Source organism: Suricata suricatta, chromosome 8 (genome assembly GCF_006229205.1).
Source record: "Suricata suricatta isolate VVHF042 chromosome 8, meerkat_22Aug2017_6uvM2_HiC, whole genome shotgun sequence".
Taxonomy (NCBI): domain Eukaryota; kingdom Metazoa; phylum Chordata; class Mammalia; order Carnivora; family Herpestidae; genus Suricata; species Suricata suricatta.
The window spans coordinates 24,123,696-24,146,046 of record NC_043707.1 but is presented as its reverse complement, the minus strand read 5'-3'; the positions used below and the strand labels follow the sequence as shown (position 1 = coordinate 24,146,046).

The 22,351-nt window shown below is 42.8% G+C and overlaps 1 protein-coding gene across 5 annotated transcripts in view; it reads right to left on the bottom strand.

Moving 5' to 3' along the window:
- CALN1 (calneuron 1) overlaps positions 1 to 22,351 on the bottom strand; it is a 508,077-nt gene that overhangs the window by 161,193 nt on the left and 324,533 nt on the right. For all 5 annotated transcript variants that reach the window (XM_029948318.1, XM_029948322.1, XM_029948321.1 and 2 more), the window contains one exon: positions 20,358 to 20,470. In XM_029948318.1, the coding sequence (XP_029804178.1) occupies positions 20,358 to 20,470 (113 nt within the window). The remainder of the gene's footprint in view (positions 1 to 20,357; positions 20,471 to 22,351) is intronic.

Below are 22,351 nucleotides of genomic sequence, written 5' to 3'. Positions count from 1 at the left end.
GAAATAAACCACGGAGTTGCAAATTCTGCAGTTACCCAGCCACGCTCTCTTTGCTAGTTTACTTATTCCATCTAGATCCTTCTACAAGAGAAAGATGGAAGTTCTTTCTCTCCTGGGATTGTGGTGATTTGGCTGGAGTTTATAGCAAGAGAGGCTTAAATTATTCCAGTTTTGCTATTACCCAGAAGCACTGAGTCACCCGGAGGTAGGAGGAGAACAATGAGTCAAACAAATCAGAGGAAAACGATGCACTACCAACTTGAAAAGTTGGCAAAGAATATGAACAAGCAAATTACAAAAGAGAAAAACCAAATGGCCAGTACACGTGGGGGAAATGACCATCCTCTCCAGTATTAAAGGCAGAAAAAGCTAAAAGGATCACAAAACACCATTTCACATTCTGCGTCTTGACAAAGTGTTAGGTCCCAAGGATGCAAGAGAGAAACATTGGTGGGGGTGAGGTCGGGGAGGTAGGGCGTGCCTGGGTGCCTCAGCTGGTTAAGTGCTCTCCTGATCTCGGTTCGGGTCAGATCTGGAAATTACAGGTAGTCTCGGATCCTAACTTTATGTTCTTGCTACTTCTCAAAACGGAATATTGGGAGTATCCTGCCAGGCAGAGAAGGCATCCCCAGATCACAGACCATGTAGAAAGCGTCTCTAAATATGAAATAGGCTCTAGTTCTGAGAGAATAGGGTCCAAGCATGGACAGAATCTGGGTCAGAAGAGCAGATGCTGGTTGACCAGAAGTTCAACTCAATGCTTTCTATTTCTTCTTTTTTTTAATTTTTTAATGTTTTATTTTATTATTTGAGAGACAAAGTGGGAGGGGCAGAGAGAGAGGAAGGCCCAGAATCCAAAGCAGGCTCCAGGCTCTGAGCTGTCAGCACAGAGCCCCACGTGAGCCTCAAACCCATGAATGCAAGATCATGACTTGGGCCAAAGTTGGACATTCACCCAGGCACTCTTTGATGATTGCTATTTCTGTGTAGAGTATTTGGAACAGGAGGGAGGGGACTAAACACACAGTGAGTGTGACAGTGCATCACGCACCTCAGATGTGGATCCCATTTAATCCCTCATGTGGATGTTCTATTAGCTGAGGAAGTTGGCACTCGTAGGATACTGGTGATGGGCTTACAGTCACGCAGCACAGAGGCAAAACTAGGAGTAAGGCTACTCGCTTGGAAGCTGTGCCTTTTCCTATTATTGCATACCGCTTCTTCGAGGATTTCCCAAGTACCCACCAACTGGATATGAGTGCTGGTCCACAGTCATTTCCTTGTTAATTTCCCCAAATAATACACACAGAAATAAATAAAAAGTAAAGACAGTCAGTACCAACTGTGAAATGAAGATAAGAGAACATAGGCGAAACCTGGGAGGGATTTCCACTAAGGGCCATGTTCCTGGGATAGAGGTCAAAGGAAACCACCAACTATACCCTCTGAGCCACAAGAGGAAAAACATAGGCCAGGAAAAGTTGGAAAACCACACTAAATTACCTCCGTGCTCTGTAACAAATCCCAGGACTATGGGGCAATGTGGATTAGAAAACAAAAAGGTTAACATAGTACTTGTGAAAAGATAATGAACAACAAGGGAAAATAAACATTACCCTGAATAAGGGAGATAAAGATCACTGAAAAGAATTACTGGTCACACACAAAAAAATGATGATACTTTAAAATCTCTTAGAGTGTTCAAACTATGCAAGAGGATTTGGTAATAATGGAACAGAAATAGGGAGCCACGGGAGGAGGAAAAAGTTGAAACAAGGAAACAGAAAAGGATTTCAGTAAGAAAAAAGAGAATGTAAAGAAACTCAAAAACACAGAGCACAATTAAAATTACATCAAAGGTCATACACAGCAGGACGTCCACTCCACATAACACCGGAAGTCATATGCAGCAGATCGGTGTCAGAAGTTCTCAGATTGTGGACAGAAACAGATGAAACCAAAAAAGAGAAGTTGACAAATAAGAATGAAGAGGCAAAAAAGGTCCAACTTAGAGGTTTTGTCTGTTGCACAGGAGAAAAACAAAACAGAGCAAAAGCAGTAATTAAATGTTTATTTTTGAGAGAAGAGAGAGAGAGAGAGAGAGAGAGAGAGAGAGCGAGCTGAGGGGAGAGAGGGAGACAGAGGATCTGAAGTGGGCTCTGCACTGACAGCAGTGAGCTTAATGGGGGACTGGAACTCACGAACCATGAGATCATGACCTGAGTTGAAGTCGGACGCTTAACCGACTGAGCCACCCAGGAGCCTCAAAAGTAGTAAAAGAGAATACTAGAAAGCTGTATCAGGTGGAAAGGCCCGAGCTGACATATCAGAAAAGCTCTCTGAGATCCAGGCAAAGTAATAAAAGAAGACCTATTCTGCCCAATATATGATTTTAAATGAATAAGGAACATTGTAAGTATCAGGCAGAACAAAACAAGTTCTCTACAAGAAATATAAGCTGATTCAAACTGCCCTCCAACTTCTCTACAACACACAAAAAGCAATGCATGCATACCTGAAAGAATTTCTCTTTCTTTTTAAAGTGTATTTATTTTGAGAGAGATAGAGACAGAGTCAGAGAAGCACAGAGAGAGAGGGAGAAGTGAGAATCCCAAGCAGCTCCCTGGAGCGTGACATGGGGCTCGAACCCACAAACCATGAGATCATGACCTGAGCTGAAACCAAGAGTTGACTGAGCTACTCAGGCGCCCCACCTGAAAGAGTTTCTGATGCTGTATCCTGACTGCCATTTTCCTTAGAGGAAGGCTGTGGCAGAGACCATTTGTGGCTTACGTGGCAGTCACTCCCCTTCCATCTTCCTTTCTTAAAACTGATTTGATTTGGGAGACCAATGAGTCAAGCCCCAAGGGTGGCTCATAACACATCTCAGCTAGGCAAGCAATCACATCCTTCCTCGTCAGGTATCCGTCTTCTCTAGTCCCCCTTGTAGCTGGGAGCAGACACATGATTCTGCTTTGGCCAATGCCATTTAAAGGGACACCTGCTGGGAGCCTTCTGAGAAAGCTTTGCCTTTACTTATAGGAAAGAGAACCATTAGGACAAAGACGGTCTCTGGCTGCTGCTATGGTAATGGCTGTCATCGTCACCTGCACCATCATCGTCATCATCCTCATCATCACCACCATCACCATCCTTGTCATCACCACCACCATCAGCATTACCACAGTTCTGGTGCCCGAGGGTCTAGCAACCACCTTTCAGCCAGCGGGCAGAATGGATGAAGGTGAGGCTTTAGCACGCAGAGGATGGTGGGACAGAAGACCAAGCTTCAGGATGATATCGCTGAGCCTTTGCTTCCGTCCTGACAGCCCACTCCAGACATCTTACTAAGTTAGATCTCTGTCCTTAATATTGAATCCATGGCCAGGCTCTCTTTACCTTATATCGGAGAATATTGAGGATATAAAGATTAACAGGCAAAGCACAGAAAGACATTCCATCATCATCTCATATCGCTTGAAAAACAACAGGCCACACAAAATTGAACACGTTTGTCAAATGCAGGCTGTATCAGAGTTTTCATGAACTAGTGTATTTTATGGAACTCCAAGAAATGACCTGCATGAAGTATGAAACATTTCTACAATCTGTTTGACCAGGGAACTTTAGGAAGCATGTGGACGACTAGGATTTTATGTAAAATACGATGAGAAAAGATTACAGGACACTGAGGTTCATATTTTGTGACCCAAGAACTAACCATATTTTTATTTTGTTAGCAAAGTTATAGAAGGATCTTCTCAAATCTGCAAAGGCCTTAAAGAACATATCTCTTGAATAATCCCCTGATCCCCACTATGAAAATTTGGACACACACACACACACACACACAAGTTCTCCAGCCAACTGGAAGAATTGTAATTAACAATTCAAACAAGAAATTTAGAGTATAAAGAAAACTTTTTAGAGATAAGTAAAATGAACTGTTGTAAGTATGGATACAAAACTAAACACAAACTAAACATATTCTGAAAAAAGAATATTAATGATTAAAAAGAGCTGTTTAATAATAATGGAGACCTAGCCCAGAAAACATGGTATAGGCTCATTTCTCCCTGCTTCCTCACCAAGCACCACTAATAAGCCATAAAGATAAGGTAGGAGATAACCAAAGGAGAATTCTCCAAGATGCTAGAAGGAAGGTGAACCTGTTTAGGACCCAGCACCAGAGAACAAAATAGCCACAGAACATTTTATATTCTCCCACCCAATGGAAGGAGGCAACACAGATTCCGTGTATCCTGTCCCTCAAACCTAGCAATGGAAGGAAGCATTGGGTAGGCATTCTCCTCCCTCATATTGAATGGGAGCTCCTCAGACAACACGAGGCAAACCCATGATGGACAATGGGGATCTACTGGGAGCTCCACTAATGATAAACAACTTAGGGAAGTGCTCTCCTTCCCTGGCAGCCCTGAAATGCCCCTCTCCCACAGGAATTTAATAGGGTCGCCCCAGCAAGAGGGACTTCACCCAAACAAATGGCCCAGCCCAAGAAGACTTTGTCCCTGTGGGACTGAGACTCTCCACCTCTGTTCAGAGGTTGGGGGCAACAATGAAATGGATCTCATCGTGGAGCAAGTTGATTAAGTGCATTTTGATAAGCACCTGACCTGAGAAGCATTCTTTGTTCCCCACAGTGAACCCCATCACAAGATGTGCCTGGCTTAGGAAAACTTTTGCTCGAGGACCTCCTCCCCCACAGACAGACACCCGTCATCCCGACCCAAGGAAACTCTTTCTACTCCACAAGTAACAAGAGGAGGGATGAGGAGACCCTGTATGACCAGATAAACCAAGCAGACCAGGAGTGCCTGGGTGGCTCAGTCCAGCTTCGGCTCAAATCATGATCTGGTGGTTCATGGGTTCGATCCCCATGTTGGGCTCTGTGCTGACAGCCAGCTCAGAGCCTGGAGCCTGCTTTGGATTCTCTGCCTCCCTCTCTCTCTGACCCTCCCCTGCTCATGTTGTCTTTCTAAAAAAAACAAAAACAAAAACAAAAAAAAAACCAAGCAGACTAAAATATCGCCACAAAGGCTGTGAAATGAAACTGTCATTTGGAAGCATGGCCAACAAAAGTGAGCAGGACTTGCATGTAATCCTACACAGGGTGACTGTCTACCAAAAAGATTTAAATAGAATACAGTATCCACTAATATATTAGGCAAAGTATCCAGGATACAATAAGAAATCACCCATCATCTCGGGAACTGAGAAAATCACAACTTGAATGAGAAAAGATGTTTAATGGGCATGAACATATATATGAATTCGATGTTGGAACTATCTGGCAAGAATTTTAAAGAAAGCATCATAAAAATTCTTCAGCAATCAATCCCACGTTCTCTTCAAATAAGTGAAAAAAAAAAGAAAATCTTAATGAGGAAATAGAAGTTATAAAAAAGAACCAAGTGGAAATTACAGAACTGAAAAACAGAATGGCAAAAATAAAAAATTTGTTAGCTGGAATAATGAAGATGACAGAGGTCAGAAAAGGTGAACTTGAGGACAGATCAAGAGTTCACACGATAGGAACAATAGAAAGAATACAGACATATATAAATTGTATGTCTCTATATACAATTGTATAATAAACTTACATAATATACATAACCATATATATACAGATATATGTTATATATATATATTCATTCAATATAAGTCATAGAAGTATATATATGTAAAGTCTTAAACTATGTAAGGGCACCTGGGTGGCTCAGTTGGTTGAGCATCTGACTCTTGGTTTCGGCCTCATATCATGATCTCAGAGTTCATGGAACCGAGCCCTGCATCAGGCTCTGTGCTTAGAATAGAGCTTGCTTGGGATTCACTCTCTTTCCCTCTTCCCCTCCCCTGCTTGTGCATGTGCACGCTTTCTCTCAAAATAAATAAATAAATGTTAATTTTTTTAACTTTTTAAATTAAATTTTAAAATTTTTATTAGGAAAATAAAAAACATTTTTGTGATCTATGCCTAGGCCCAGAGTTCTTAGACTTGAGACCAAAAGCACAATCCATAATGGAAAAAGCTTCTAAATCTGGACTTTATCAACATTAAAATTCTTTTGTTCACCAGAGCCCATGCAAAGAGGAGGGAGAGATACGTTGTGTGCTGGTAGAGCATCCTTGCAAGCAATGTATCTCACAAAGGAGTAGCACCTAGATTATATAAAGAATTCCCAAATCTTGGGGCGCCTGGGTGGCTCAGTCGGTTAAGCGTTCAGCTCAGGTCATGATCTCATAGTTCGTGGGTCCGAGCCCCGCATCGGGCTCTGTGCTGACAGCTCAGAGCTTGGAACCTGCCTCAGATTCTGTGTCTCCCTCTCTCTCTGACCCTCCCCTGCTAGTGCTGTCTCTCTGTCTCTCAAAAAAAAAAAAATCATAAAAAAAAGAATTCCCAAATCTCAACAGTAAAACTAAACTGAACAAAAATGGCTGTCTAATGAGAATGTGGGCAAAAGACATACACAGACATGAACAGAAGAGGACATAGAGACAGTAAGTGGTAAATAAACACTGGAAAAGATTAGCCATCAGGGAAATGCACATCAGGCAATGGGCTATCACCACATGCCTAGCAGAGTGGCTAAAATGGGAAGAGCGACAATACCAAGGCCGGTGAGGACATAGAGGAGGTAGAGCACTTGCACATTGCTGGTAAGAATGTAAAACATGGTTGTTGTGCTTGGAAACCATTTAGCAGATTATTGTTTTTTGAGTTTTTTCTAGAAAGAATATGCAAGCAGGTGAGAGGGGCAGAGGGAGAGAGAGAGAATTTTAAGCAGGCTTCAATCACAGCACAGAGCCCGACACAGGGCTGGATCTCATGACCCTGGGATCATGACTTGAGCCTAAATCAAGAGTACGATGCTCAACCACCTGAGCCACCCAGGCGCCCTAGCGGTTTTTCATAAAAGCAAACACACAATCACTTTATGCACCAGCAACTGTACTCAAAGGCATTTATTCTAGAGAAATGAGAACTTAGGCTTACATAAAAATCTTCACAAAAAAGGTAACAGCAGCTTTCTTCATAATGGCCAAGAACCTGAAACAGCCAGATGTCCCTCAAAGGCAGATGGTTAAATATACTACAGTACATTTATGCCATGATCTATTATTCAGCAGTGGAAAGGAGAAAGCTCCCAAAACACACAACTTGAATGAATCTCAAGGATATAATGCTGAGTGGGGAAAAAAAGTCAATCCCAAAAGCTTACAAAGTGTATGATTATATTGACAGAAAATATTTTACATTGGCAAAATGTTAGAAGTGAAAGGCAGGAGTTAGGGACAGGGCTGGGGGTGGGGGTTGTGAGGAACTGTTCACTATGTCAACTGAGGAGGTAGACACACATACCTACACATACGACAAAATCGTACAGCAGTAAACATTAAACATATGTACACACGAACGTGGGTACAGGTAAAATTGGGGAGGGGGAGCCTGGGTGGCTAGGTTGGGTGAGCATCTGACTCCTGATGCTGGCTCACGTCATGATCTCACAGTTTGTGAGATTGTGCCCCGCATCGGGCTCCATGCTGAGCGCAGAGCCTGCTTAAGATTCTCTCTCACTCCCTCTCTCTCTGCCCCTCCCCTGCTCACAAGTACGTACACGGAACTCTCCCTCTCAAAGAAAGAAAACAAGTAAAACTGGGGAAATCTAAAGAATACCGGTGAGTTTCATAAGTGTCAAAATCCCATTTATCATATTGTACTATGACTTTACAAAACATTACCATTTGGGGGAAAAGTGGGCGGAGTGGACTTGCGATCTTACTTAGTTCATTCTGAAAACCTCATGCGAATCTACAACCATTTCAATAAAGAATTTAAGAAGACAGAATGTATTATGCCAGGTTAACATAAGTGGAAAGTGAAAGTAGAGAATAAATACAAGCCGAATTTTGTGTTAAGGAAAAGTCAAAAGTTATTTATTCTTTTGACTTTAATATTCCAACAAATACCATTGTAACTATGTATTTCATAAAAGTCAAAATCTGTAAAAGGATTATAACAAGAAGAGCTACCTTTATATTGAATTTAAAAGATAAACTATATAAAATAATCTGTATAGCAAAAGACAGAAAACAAAGGACATAGCTTAAAATCAAAAAGAATAATATAGGACCATCGAACTGTGAACAAACACCAGTTATAAAAGGATTGCCAAGGGATTAAAGACAAATTCTATTAAATTTGTCTATTAAAAGACAAATTCTCTCTGACTGTCCCATAAAAACCAATCTGACACCATGATTCTTTTAAAGAGGATGCCTAAAAAGTACAATTTTTTGAAGGAAGGGGATGCAGAAGGATATACCCAGTGACAACAATAAAATGAATATGAGATGAGTTTAGTATTGACATCAGAAAAGGAGCATTTAAGACAAAAATGGTGGATGGGTCAAGAAGGCTCTCTATAGGTATAAATGGTAATAACAGGCACATAATGGAAATGCCACATTCTAACTTAGTGACTAGTGCTCACTCCAGAAAAACACCTGTGACTGTGCCCTTCTCACTACCTCAGCTGCAGCCACCCTAGTGCACGCCATCAGCATGTCACCTGGCTCCTGAAATAACTTCCTGAGTTCCCACTTCCCTTCTTGCTCCCGGCAATCCTTCTACGCAGCAGTAGTGACACCATTTGCATGTCAATCAAATCATCCCACCACTTTGCTTAAAACACTCCAGTGAGCACTTTCCTACATAACATTATATACAAATTCCTTGCCTTGCTGGGACCTGAGACAAAGAGTTCTTCCTTAAGTGTCAGTTCATGCTTTTTTCATAGCAACAGACTCCTCAATTTTAAAATCTGGGAACATGGCTGTCCTGAAGAAAGACTACATTTCCCGACATCCCTTTGCTGCTAGGTGTGGAAACAAGGTAGTCTCCTGGCCAACCATGGGACTAACTTTCCTTCCAACGGGACATAAATACAAGTGTTGTATGCACCATCTTGAAAGACTTGTGCTCTCTTTTTCTGTCGGTTTCTTTCCAATGGCCGAAATGCAGATGTGGACAGAAGCCACGTGGATAGGGCCACACCCTGGCGCTTCAGAGCACTGAGCCAGTTGGAGCCTGAGGAGTACGGCACCAGACCCGAGCACTGTGTAGAACCCTAATATGTGCCAAGGGACTTAAGTGTGTACCGCTTTTAGGTTGTCAGTCACCTTCCTCTGAACCTATGTCCCAACACAAGGCCTATGATGGTCCCACAAGAGCTGGTCTCTGGTACATCCTCAACCTCATCTCCTACCATCCTTCCCTTCCTGCCAAACTCTAGTCAAGCTTGTCCCACCTCAGGGCCTCAGCACTGGCCATTGCCTCCCCTGGTGAGCACTGTCCTCAGAGCTTGTCAAGACAGGGCTTTCTCTTGATTTAGGGCTAAGTCCGAGTGCCACTTACTCCTCATCTTCTTGTCACACTCTGTTTAAAGTTGTAGAGTACCCACCCTGACTGCCCCCAATTGTAGTGTCCTGTTGTGAGTATGCCATAGAACTGAATATTATGAGATTAGTATCTGTGACTGAATATCTATCTCTCCCTACTCTTTACATGAGAATAGAAATTCCATGAGAGCAAGACGCTCCTCTGTAGTTCACAACTATATACATGCAGGCTCCCAAAAAGGGGCTTTCAGTTAGCATTTGTTGAATGGGTGAATCAATCAAAGAGTGAACACCAATATCAAACATGCACCACCCCACACACACCCCACAGAGAAAATGAAAGAAACAGAATTGAGACCCTCAACACTCACTGTCTAAGACAGACTGAGTAGATATCAAATAAACCAGGTCATTAAAGATTCTCATGAAATGATGAGTGGAAAGAGGTCATATAGTTCTATTTCCTACAACTGTGAAGGTAGTCTGTTCAATGACCGAATCTCATTTACACAAAGTGAACACATACTGAGCCACATTAAATGGGAATAATAAATAGTATAGGAAGAGATTACCTAAGTGGTATTCTATGGCTACAATGTAATAATATAATGAGAAATTAATAACAAATTATTAAACAAAGAACCCAGTAATATTCTCTGAATAACTATTGAGTGAAGAAAGATATTAACTACAATTATAGACCATATAGTAAATGATAACACTATGTCAGCATGGTGATAAAGCTATGCTAATAGGAAAATTCATATCTAAGTTCTTTCATTCATTAAAAAAAAACAGTAAGGAGAGAAAGCAGAAAGGAAATGAAGATAAAAGTTATAAATACCTGAATAGAAAACAGGGGGGGAAATCCAATTAATTAAATAAAAGAATTACTCAAAAAAGTCAATGAAATAGATAACTTTATGATAAACATTAATTAAAAGTAAGAAAAACAAAAATTACAATTAAGAGAAGTTATAACAGGGGCATCTGGGTGTCTCAGTCAGTTAATCATCTGACTTCCGTTCAGATTATGATCTCACAGTCCATGAGTCTGGAGCCCTGTATCGGGCTGGCTCTGTGCTGACAGCTCAGAGCCTGGATCCTGCTTTGGATTCTGTGTTTCCCTCTCTCTCTACTCCTCCCCTGCTTGTACTCTGTCTCTCTCTCTCTCTCTCAAAAACAAAATAAACATTAAAAATTTTTTTAAAAATAAATTTTATGAGCATGTACAAGTATATGCTCATAAATTAATTTTGAAGAACTGGAAACTTCCTAAAGATAATATAAATCTTCAAAATAGACTAAAGATTAATTAAATGTTATAATCAAAGAAATAGCTCAAAAACAAAACAAAATAAAACAAAACAAAAACTCAAGCAGTGTTATGGACTAGTCTACTCAAATTTAAGGTCTTAAATATAGACCTTATAGAATTTATTGCAAATAGCAACCAAAAAATGATTGACATTGGACAAATTAATTTTATCATGCTAGAATAATTATGTTTCCAAACCTAACAATGACACTTATAGCTTTGTATAAAGCACAGGCTGCTCTTATTTATAAATATGGATGAAGAAGTCAAAATTGGTGTCAAATCAAATTTTAAAATTTCATTACAAAGTCAAATTGCATTAAGGAAATGACCTACCATGACAACTAATGTTAATCTTAGGAATGTCAAAATTGTTTAATAGGAGGAACCTAATCATTATATCATATTGATAAGTTAAACATGAATAATCATGTGATCCTCTCATGAGAGATTTGAAGGATATTTGCTAAAAGCTGGCACATATTCATATTAAATGAACCGTTGGTAAGTAAGATATTAATTTCCTAATTTCAACATCAAATCTCATCCTTCTTATTTATAACTAATCATCAGGTTTTGGTCAATATATGTGGAACTAAATTAGACAGTGTCGGGGGGGGAAACAAAATTGCCACAATGTGTAGATAGTCACATACAGAACAGAGGAAAATCAACGGAAATGCACACAACCACTAAGGAGAGAATCCAGTAAGGAGGCCAAATAAAAGTAAAAATTCCAAAACCACGATACTGGCAGAAAGTGGTTAGGAACATACAATGACAACATTAAAATCATATTCAGAAGAGCAAAAATAGAAAATAATACACAGTTGTACCTCAACAAGAACATGTGGAGACTACAACCCAGAGCCCCATGGGTCAGGAGCTCAGGGAGAAGGGCCCACGCACCAGTCGGGAGGTACCTGAGGTCTAGTCTTAACACCTCCCTGGCCAAGTCCGTGACCCTCAGAAACTCTGTCCTATGGCAACAAGGTCTCTGGAACTGCAGTTAGAAGGTATCTCTAGCAAACACCGAATGATCTCACGTACATGAGAAACTCAAGAGTCAGACTCATAGAAACAATAGAATGTGGTTGCCAAGGGCTGGGAGGAGGGGCAAGTGGGTAGGTCACGCTCAAAGGGTACCATTTCAGTCATGTAAGATCCATGAGTTCTGGGGATCCACCATAGAGCATAGTGCCAATGGCCAACAATGCGAGATACTTAAAATTTGCTGAGAGGATAGATCTTAAGTTATGTGTTCTTAATCACACACACACAAAATAGCAACAATAATAAGGGGGGAAGGAAATGTGGGAAGGGAATGGATCTGTTTATCCATCTTGATGGTGGTGATGACTTCATGAATGTGGGTTTACCTCCAAACTCTGAGTTGTGTAAATTACAGATGTACTGTGTCTCCAGGACAACGTCCCTGAACCACAGGGGCCCCTGTTCTCTACAGAAGCCTGCCTTTGGGTGCTGCTTGTGTTGGGTTTCCCATGATCTGTCTGCCTGGCCCCAGGAGGTCCCCAACAGCTTTCACACCTGCCTTGTTCCTTTCTCTGTTTCTGGTGCACTTTCAGGCAAGGTTCTACCCTTCAGAGAATCAGCTGACCACTTTTCCTCTTCCCCTGTCCTCTGCATTTAGGTAATTGTGAATGAGAATTCCACACCTGCCTGAGAGCTTATAGTGTCCATATTACATATAGACCATTTTAGACCTCCGAGAGGAAGTCGATCAAATAAAAGAAAATCACCTTGCATAAAATTTGGGAAGATTCTACTTGGATATAAGAATGAAGTCACTGGTGCCACGACTTTCCTGATAATGTGACCAGTAACATTCTCCTCTTCCTGCTGAAGTCACTTGTCAGCCCACCCCAGCCACAGACTCAAGAACCAGTCATGAATTTATTTAGAAAGGGTTTTAAAAATTATTTTCAAGAACCAGTCATGAATTTATTTAGAAAGGGTTTTAAAAATTATTTTCAATTTTTTTCCTGAGTATAAAAATAGGAGGCAACAGGCCCCCTGGGTGGCTGACTTCGGCTCGGGTCATGATCTCACGGTTCGTGGGTTCGAGCCCCACATCAGGCTCTGTGCTGATGGCTCAGAGCCTGGAGCCTGCTTCGGATTCTGTGTTTCCCTCTTTCTCTGCCTCACTTGTGCTCTGCCTCTCTCCGTCTCTCAAAAATAAATGAAAAAAAAATTGAAAAACAACAACAGGGGGCAATAGTCAGCAATGAATTTCCTGTGCCTTCTGCGGCAGAGAGCCACATGGGAGCTTTGGTTGAGTGGCCTCCATCTAGAGGCTTCCATGAGTTTTTCCTCCCAGTGGCTGGTGGCTGAAAGTTTGCTGATACACTTTCATACTCTCATATCAATTTTGTGCCTTGGTCACCACGACAATGGGCATATATATTAGAAACTCCAATCATCTACTTGTGCCATTGAAAACACTTGTTTTATACTATGATTTTCTTCACTTCAGGTAAGAGGTCTTAGTAATTTCACTGACAAATAACAGAATAGGTCATACAGCCTAATGTAGAAACTTCAGGAAATAGAAACAAAGATAAAAAATTATATTCACCTTGTTTCCAATCCATAGTAACTAATATCGTCAGGATGATTGCGTTTTCTCTAGTGTTTGTCCATGAATATAAATGGATATCTAACAGATGTGGAACAGCAATGTAATTATCCTGCACAAGCAATCTCTACGGACTGTAACGTGAAAATATTATTTCAAATAATCGTATAATACTCTGTCTTTGTTAAGTGCCTCTTCTACATCTCCGATTAATTTCATACAACAGAGTTTTAGACATAGAATTATTTTTAATTATAGGGTTTCTCGTTTGAAGAGTTGTAGCTAACTATCATCAGAGAGTTTTCAGGCAAGGTGTACAATTTACATTTCTATCAGTAGCATATGAGTTTGTCCATTTTATCCCACCCTTGACTGCGATGGGTATTATCTTAGTTTTATTCTTTTCCAATCTGCTAGGTGAAAACTGTTGCCCAATCACTATTTTACATTTCTTAGATTTCTAGTGAGGTTGAACTGTGTTGATATGTATGTTGATCATATCAAATATCAACCAATTATTGCTCCTATTCCATTGCTCTGCTGTCATGTTAAAAGGCTTTCATATTGTTTTAGCAATGCCCTTTACGTATGCTTTTTTCTATCAGCTGCCATATTTTTTTCTGTTCACTTGAAATATTCTTTCAAATTTAATAGTTTAATGCTTGTACTTATGAATCCTACATTGGTTTAATGCTTAGAAAGGCATGTCCTGGGCAGCTGGTGACTCCCTGAAGTCTCCATGGCTCAATGGCTTTCAAATTGGAGCTGACATCAGTCACCTGAAGCGCGTATTGAAGCCCAGGCTGCTGGACGCCCCCACCTCACCCCCCTGCACCCCGCATTTCTGATTCAGTGTTTCTGGGGTGGGGCCCAGACATTTGCATTTCTAACAAGCCTCAGGGGATGCCTGTGCTGCTGGTTCAGGAACCACAGTTCAAGACCCACTGCTGATGCTAATGCTTTCCATACCCTGGAACTTCACAGGTCAAATAGCCTTGGGGATTCAGGCACTTGCTGTCAATCTAACAGGCCTCGTGATGGGCCTCACTCCTGAAAGCTGCTTCAGTTCTGTTCGATGATGAAGGTCTGGGGAGCAGCAGTTTGGGATCTGATAGAGTGGCACATTGACAAAATATTGGGGAAAGAAAAAGACTGTTGATGCCAGATTTGATGTGAGGAGAGACGCCACTTACTGGAACGTATTAAAAAAGTAAACATTAAAAAATTAAAGATCTTGGTGGTTTCTTGGTCTTGGCCTCATGTAACAAATGTCTCACATGATCAACTATGATTTCTTCTTTTTTTCCATTTGCTTGCCCTGTGAGTTTCACCAACGGTCAACCTCATGGGACAGGTGATCTCCAGTGTTATGGAGGAGACAAATGTAGATATTTAATGGATTCTTGACTAGCTAGGAACTGCATTTTCTTTCCTTCAGTTTTCTTTTCTCTGACGGCAAAATTAGCGCAGGCCTGCTGTAGAGATTTTTGGAAAACACAAAAAGATGGGCTCACTCATCATCCTACCACACATGACAAATCCGTGTGAATATTCTGATGTCTTTCTTTTCCGTACGTTTATGCATAACAGATCTGGAGCACAATGTAGCTCTGTGCAGTGCTTCCTTCACAGGTCGTGAGCATAGAACACCAAGTGCTCTCAATTGCCCGTGAGTCAAGAATTCTAGGCACAGCTCCTTGCTTGCCTTAGCCATGGCCCTGGGGCTGACACAAAAATGTTCCAAGCAAAAGCCTGGTACCTGGGCTGGGGAGGACTGGCCTCTGCATCAGGTCAGTGATTAGGACTCTAGGACCATAGTGGAGACGGAGAGCCAGGGAAGATGGGAGACCCGGGCAAGGATTTGGGGGACAGAGGCCAAGCTTGGAGAGATTCCTGGGGAGCAGCTGCAGGTATTTTACTACATCTGTTGTGTATTATTCTACCAGATGGGGAGGAGTGGACAGCTAGCTAGGAAGCTGAACAGACCTCCGGTTGGTGAAGTTAGCATGGCAGCCGCTGATCTGGACCAAATCTGGGGATGGGTGTCCCATGCACTTTTATGTTGGGGTCACTTACAGCATCCTGAACATAGCACACATCTGTGAGAAAAGCCACCTATGATAATGACCAGCTTGTGGCTCGGGACATGCGGGCAGTACTCTGGAGCATGCATAAAAACCAGGGCCCCCTTACGAGTTTCCTGTTTCTTGACCTCCAGCCTCAGACATGTTCCCACACACCCAGAGGCATCCAGGGAACAGATTCATCTGCTTAAATATTTATGTGTTTTATTTCTTAAAACAGAAGTCTAAGCCAGTGAAGTCTTCATGAATCTGGTCTGGTTGGGACCCAATAAAAAACTGATAGAGAAGGAGCCTTAGTGTTTGACCTGCACCTTCCCGTAAGAGACACTCAAATGCCTCAGGTCTCCCAGCCAATGTGGGACTCCTTTCTCTCTTCAGAGGGAGAAGAGTTTACCAGAAGTGTTGGCTGGACCCTGGGCCTGGGAGAGCTATCTGATCTCCCATGATCCTTGGCATTATCTTGCCATTATACGCTGTCTGCAAACTCACTGCAGAACATTTCTGCACAGTGCTGGAAGTCAAGGAGAAGAAAATGTAAAGGGCTGCCCGTAGTGTCTCAGGGGCAGGGCTCTGTCCCCGGCCACCAGGGGGCATCTCCTGTATTAAAGACTCCCGGGGTACAAGTGGGGTCTTGTTCGAGGACTCAACTTCCCGGCAGGTGCAATCTACCCACCCCGCCCTCCTCTCCACTGTCAACATACACCCAGTCCTAAGGCTGACTTCAAACACCATTTCACATTTCTTCCCCAAGCAAATCGCTGCAGGAATGGCAAACACACAGAAACTTGATGAACAAAGGGTAAGAATACAATAAAATTTTCCAGTTATTATCTACTCCTTAAGGGAGAGACTCTGAACTGGCTGCCAAGAATCCTGTGAGCCTCATATCCCGAGGGCTGAGTACCCTGGGAGGGCAGAGACCCTGGGGTATGGCCCTCAGACCATCCTCCTTGAGAAGGAGCCTGTTTTAATAGCCAATTACCAACCCCCTTCATGGGTACCAATTTCCTGCAAAGAGCCAGGGGCTCATAACTTTTGGGACGAGTACCAATGGATAAATAGCTGTTGTTGCAGAATCCCAGTTGATTTTATTTTACTCTTGGCACTGTGGGCTAGGACAGTGAGGAGGGAGCCCGGGAGGATGGATTTAATTAGCAAGATGAGCCCAGAGCCTGCTAGGATCACTTCTCAGAACACACAGAACAGCCACGGTCACAGTTTTCCTCTGAGGGAGGAAGAAACCAAAGCCTGGGGAAAATGAAAGGCCATGACGGCCATGTGGGGTCAGAAGATAAGATAAGTCAATTACATGGGGTGCCTGGGTGGCTCAGTCAGTTAAGCCTCCGATCTCGGCTCAGGTCATGATCTTGCAGTCCATGAGTTCGAGCCCTACGTCAGGCTCTGTGCTGAAAGCTCAGAGCCTGGAGGCTGCTTGGGAGTCTATGTCTCCCTCTCTCTCTTCCCCTCTCTCACTCACATACTCTTTGTCTCTCAAAAATAAATGAACATTAGAAGAAAAATTTAAAAAAAAGAAGATAAGCCAATTACAGAATTTTTGCCCTTTGTGGTAGCCAATCTCCAAGACGACCCCAGGTCACCTCTGCCTCTGGGTATTTGCCAAGTGCTCGGCTCCCACAGTGACTAGGGATGGACTGTGCAACCAAGATAATGGTTCTGGATGTTCCAGAAATGATGGTGTCTGACTTCCAAGGGTGGGTTGTAAACGACACCATAGCCTCTGCCTTGTACTCTCCTGCATCATTTGTTCTGAGGAAAGCTAGCTGCCATGTCACAAGGACACTCAGGCGGCACTCTGGAGAGCTCCACGTGGCAGGGACAGGAGGCCTCCTGCCAACCGCCAGCGTCACCTTGCCACCCACGTGGCTGAGGCACCTTGAAGCACTTCCCCCAGCCCCAGTCAAGCCTTCGGATGATCACAGCACCATCTAGCATGTTGACTGCAGCCTAGAAAGACACTGAGCTAGAACCACTCCACTAAGCTGCTTGCAGACTCCTGACCCACAGAAACCATGTGAGGTCATATACATTTACTGTTTTTTTGTATCACAACCTATGAGGTCATATATTTTGCAGCAGATGGATCACTCATATGCCCCGCCAAGTGTACCCACCTATCTGCTTCCACAAGAAACTGACTTTGTCCTGGAAGGAAGGCTTTATCAGCGTGTCTTAAGTAAACGAGCTTCCCCTTGCTAGCATATCCGCACCTCCTGATATCAGTATCCCCTGGCAGAGGCAGAAAGCTGCCGGTCTGCCACCCTTCTTCTGCATCATCCTCAACCACTGTAGCAAAGTAAACACATGCTTATACACAGGTATATACCAACGCTCACACAGCGTTAAGCCTGAAGAATCACTCAAGCACTGTCAATGTGAACTTTTTTCCAGGAAGGACTGGATGCTCTGGATGTTTTAAGTACCATTTATTCATGCTGTCTCTGCATAGACAGATGGAGGGGGGCAGTGTGGGAGGGTAGCACTGACTACAGAAAATTGATAGATGTCTCCATTCTCCTTTGCTAGTCGTAAAATTCTGAGCTGTGTGAGGACCTGCAGGTGAGGAAAGCCACTGTCGTTAGTCCATGCATTCCTGCATTCATTTGAATATTTCAGGATGGAATTCTCCCCCTTTACTGACTTTTCCCCATCCTGTTTATCTCCCCCTCCCCGGGTGAGGAGGAGGGTCTTTGATTAAGACAAAAGCACAGACACTTTGTGAGCATAATAGCATGTCCGACTTAGGGTAGAAGCAGTCAAGATACAGAGGGAAATATTTCCTTGCTGTGTAGATGCTCTATTATGAAGAACCTGGAAGACATGAGGCCTCTACTTAAGGTGCAGATTAAGAACTTGGAGCTCTTTGCCCTCCAGGATAGATGCTTAGAGCCTAGAAAGCTACAGGGGGCCATGAAGGCAGAGGCAAAGGGTAAAGAGAGCACTCAGAGTGGGGAATAAAGCAGAATGGAGAAGAAGGGAAATCAGGCAGAGGGAACTCCTGAATGTCCATCCAGAGTGAATCTGCATGGGCTGAAACACGCCCTGGTGGGAACCAAGTTCCCCCATCTTCTTAACTATGTATTCATTTTTTGTTTCTGTCAAGGGCCTCTACCCATCTGTCCTCCCAAGTGTTGAGTCCTATCTGAAGGCTTCCATCAGCAGGGAAATATTCACATCACACGGCAAGTAGAACCATGGAGGTCTTCCTCCAGGGAGAGTCAGGACTGATCATGACCACAGATGGGGGAGACAATTTGGGGATGCAGTTCTCCTGTCTCACACCCCTGGATGTCCTCCAGGACCAGGCCCTGTCGCCCTGCTCATCTTCTTTTACTCAGCCTCTCTTGGTGAGCTCATCCTCGCCTATGATTTCACCCACCAGCTCTGATGAATAACAAATCTGGCTCCTCGTCTGCAATCCATCCCTGATCATAGCTGTGCGTGAACTTGCTACCTCTCTTGGTGGTCTGGCCCCCTCCTTACACTCAACGTGTCCAGGTTAGAATTCAATTCCACACAAAGACTTCTTTCTCCATGACCTTATCCCTGACGTTGGGATCATCTGAAGTCTTCTTGTTGCTCAGGTCCTAAAATCAGTCTGCTAGTGGGGTCTGAGGTCTTTCCCTTCAAACCATACCTTGATTATGGTCAGTGACTCTCCTGCACTCACTGTCTCCACTCTATTCAAACGAATCATGACAGGCCTGGAATGCACGTTCTACTTTTGTCACTTACTCCTTGCCACACTTTAAAGTTTTCATTTCCCGAAGCCTTATCTGACCCCTCAAGACCACATTTGTCTCCTTTCTGGAACTTCTATTCATTCTTACTCAAAAATTAGGTATTGAAGGTCTATAGTGGACAATGTGCAACGTGCCGAGGGCCCTAAGAATGAAGCACTGGGAGATTAACCTAGTAACCATTCCATCAGGCATCTCCCCTTTGTTTTCTTGCTCTTAATTGTGTCTCCCCAGCCAAATCCTCAGAGAGCCAGGACTCCGTCTTAAAGGTCCTTTGTGAACCCCACAGCGACAGACCATAGGGCACATACATAACATGTTCTTACCAAGTACTTTTTCATTATATGCAAGATGGGTAGCAGAAAAAGACAAGAGACACCTGTCAACTGCCATGTTTTCCTAGATTAGTGAATCACCTCTGGTTAAGAAACAAAAGCACATCAAGATATTAAAGAAATCATACTCTATTGGAGTAGTGTTTTACAAGTTGAACCAACAACTCAGTTTCATTGGACAAATTATTTGACTCAAATTTTCAAAGCAGTGGTCGATAACCCATTTCCCAAATTCTATGGTCATGAATGGATAGTAACATAATATGATTAAAGAACTCATATGAAAATCATTTGTAGCACTTTCATAATTTAAAGGTAGATACTTGAAATATCTGAAGAGATTTTATGAGATAGAAGTAAGAGCAAATTGAGAAACATCAAACACAAATTCTTAGATAAAAATCATCCTGTGCTAGTAAGGGCAAGGGTACTGATAGAGTCTGAACATGTGAAGCAATCCCGCCATCCTCTTGGCAAGGATATCTTGGAACCAGGCATAGAACAGGGCTCAGGCAATACCAGTGGTGTCCTTTCTACGTGTCCCCAGGGGAAAAAATATTTGTGAATCAGAAGTGGAGGAATATCATTTCCCCCAAATGTAAAACTGTTCCTAAGAAAAAATTAGAGAGGTATTTGACTCGTCCAAATCTTGAGTATAGTTTTCATTCTTTGTTTGAGGACCCAGTATGGCCCTCTACTTAGACAGCCAGTTCAAGGAACATATGTCAGTCCAGCCCAGAAGAGATCTCCACATGCTGAACAGAAGCTCAAAGATTCAGATTCAAATGTTAGTTTCAGGCACATGTTTACTGTCAAATTTAATCTTTAAAAAAAAAGCGTACTCACCTGCCAGAAAATGCTGTCTATTGTGTTTCCAAGAAAACCATCGCGACCTTCTGAAGACACTAGTTTGGGGCCAAGAATGGTCATGAATTCATCAAAGTCCACCTGGCCATCCCCTGGAAGGAGAAAATAAAAGTTGAGTTGAAAAGCAGTTGAGATTGACCTATTATCCCCAATGAAATAAATATCACCATGTTTTTCTTCTTGGCATGACCTCAATCAATGAAGAGCTCCTAGCATTACTGAAAATTGTCCAAAATTTTTAAAATACCAAAGACAACACAAGAAACTGGCAATATTAGTACATCCAATGCCACATATTCCTTTTTTTGTAAATTTTTTAAATGTTTTCTAAAATTTATTTTTGAGAGACAGAGAGAGACAGTGCGAGCAGGGGAGGGTCAGAGAGAGAGGGAGACACAGACTCCAAAGCAGGCTCCAGGCTCTGAGCAAGCTGTCAGCACAGAGACCGATGCAGGGTTCAAACCCATGAACCATGAGATCATGACCTGAGCCGAAGCCAGACACTCAACCGACTGAACCACCCAGGCACCCCCAATGCCACATATTTTTAATTATTTGTCAGTATTTCTATATCTAAGTACCTAACCAGCACTCTGCAATTAAATGGACACCCTTACACCTGCTGTGTCCTCTGGACCTCGAGTTGCCCAGCTGTACATGATAGAAATTGCAGCTTCATCCTTGCCACCCACATATAAATGTAAATATCAAGTCCTTCCCTTCTTTCACACCTGTGCCTGCTCTATCTTCTTTGTTCATGTGATCACTAGTCCCCTTCCGAAGATTGTGGTGGGAAAATGTTTCCAAGAATTAATGTTCCCAGTTATAATTATAATGTTACTATTGGGATAGCTATCTGCCTTCACAGTCTTACCTCCACACTGTCTCCCGTACAGTTACAGGCTTACTCTCCTCAAAGCATAAATGCTCATGCTTTTTAAACATTGGTGGCATCTTTTTTTTTTAAATTTATTTATTTATGGGGGAGGGAGGGTAGAGAGAGGGAGACACAGAATCTGAAGCAGACTCCAGGCTGTGAGCTGTCAGCACAGAACCTGACGCAGGGCTAGAACTCACCAACCATGAGATCATGACCTGAGCTGATGTTGGATGCTTAACCGACTGAGCCACCTAGGCGCCCTGTACAAACTCACTTCTGCCTCTCCTACTTCAACATGCATCTATCACAGCCCTATCTGCCTGTGTCCCAGGCACTGGTTTGCATGCCTATTTCCCACCTGCATCATGAGCTCTGCAAGGTCAGGGACCCCGGACTGAAACTTCTCTGTATATTCCACATGCTGGCAGGCACTCAGTATGTATGTCGAGAGTGAATGAATACCTCTTGTTTTTTCCTTGTTTGGTTCAACATCTTGTATGCAAGATCTGACCGTGTTCAACCAAAGTGTGGACTTGAGCCAACTTAGACAAAAGCAGACCTTCAAGGTAATGTCTGAGCCCTGGTGACTCACCAGTGTGGCATTCGGCACCCTTAGAACTGCTCAAGGGGGTGTCTCCACCAAGAGCGCTCCACATGTTCGCCCAGCTGGTGCCCATGGCCCAGGTGTCTGCACGCAAGTTTGGCAAAGTGCGGACACAACATTAATCCAATCCCAGAGTGCAATCACCTTCAAAGAGTCCTCGTTCAAAACCTATTTCCAAAACCTGAGCAGATGCCATTATCAAGATGCCAGTAATTCTGAAAAAGAAGTCCAGAAACAGATTGCAGTGTAGATAAAACACCATAGGGGGTAAGGGAATAGTGGAGAGTGAATGGGAAAGGAAAGATTTAGTACCAAATAGGTAGGACAGTCACTGTTTACTGGAGAAAATGGACCGACTCCTTACGGTTTAACAAGACAGAGACATCTAAAATTCCACCCTCTCTGGCCAGCATGAGAAGGCTAATTCAAGCAAGGATGGGTCACCATCTTACTTTTCAAATTAGCGAAGGCTTCTAGAATGTTCACAGA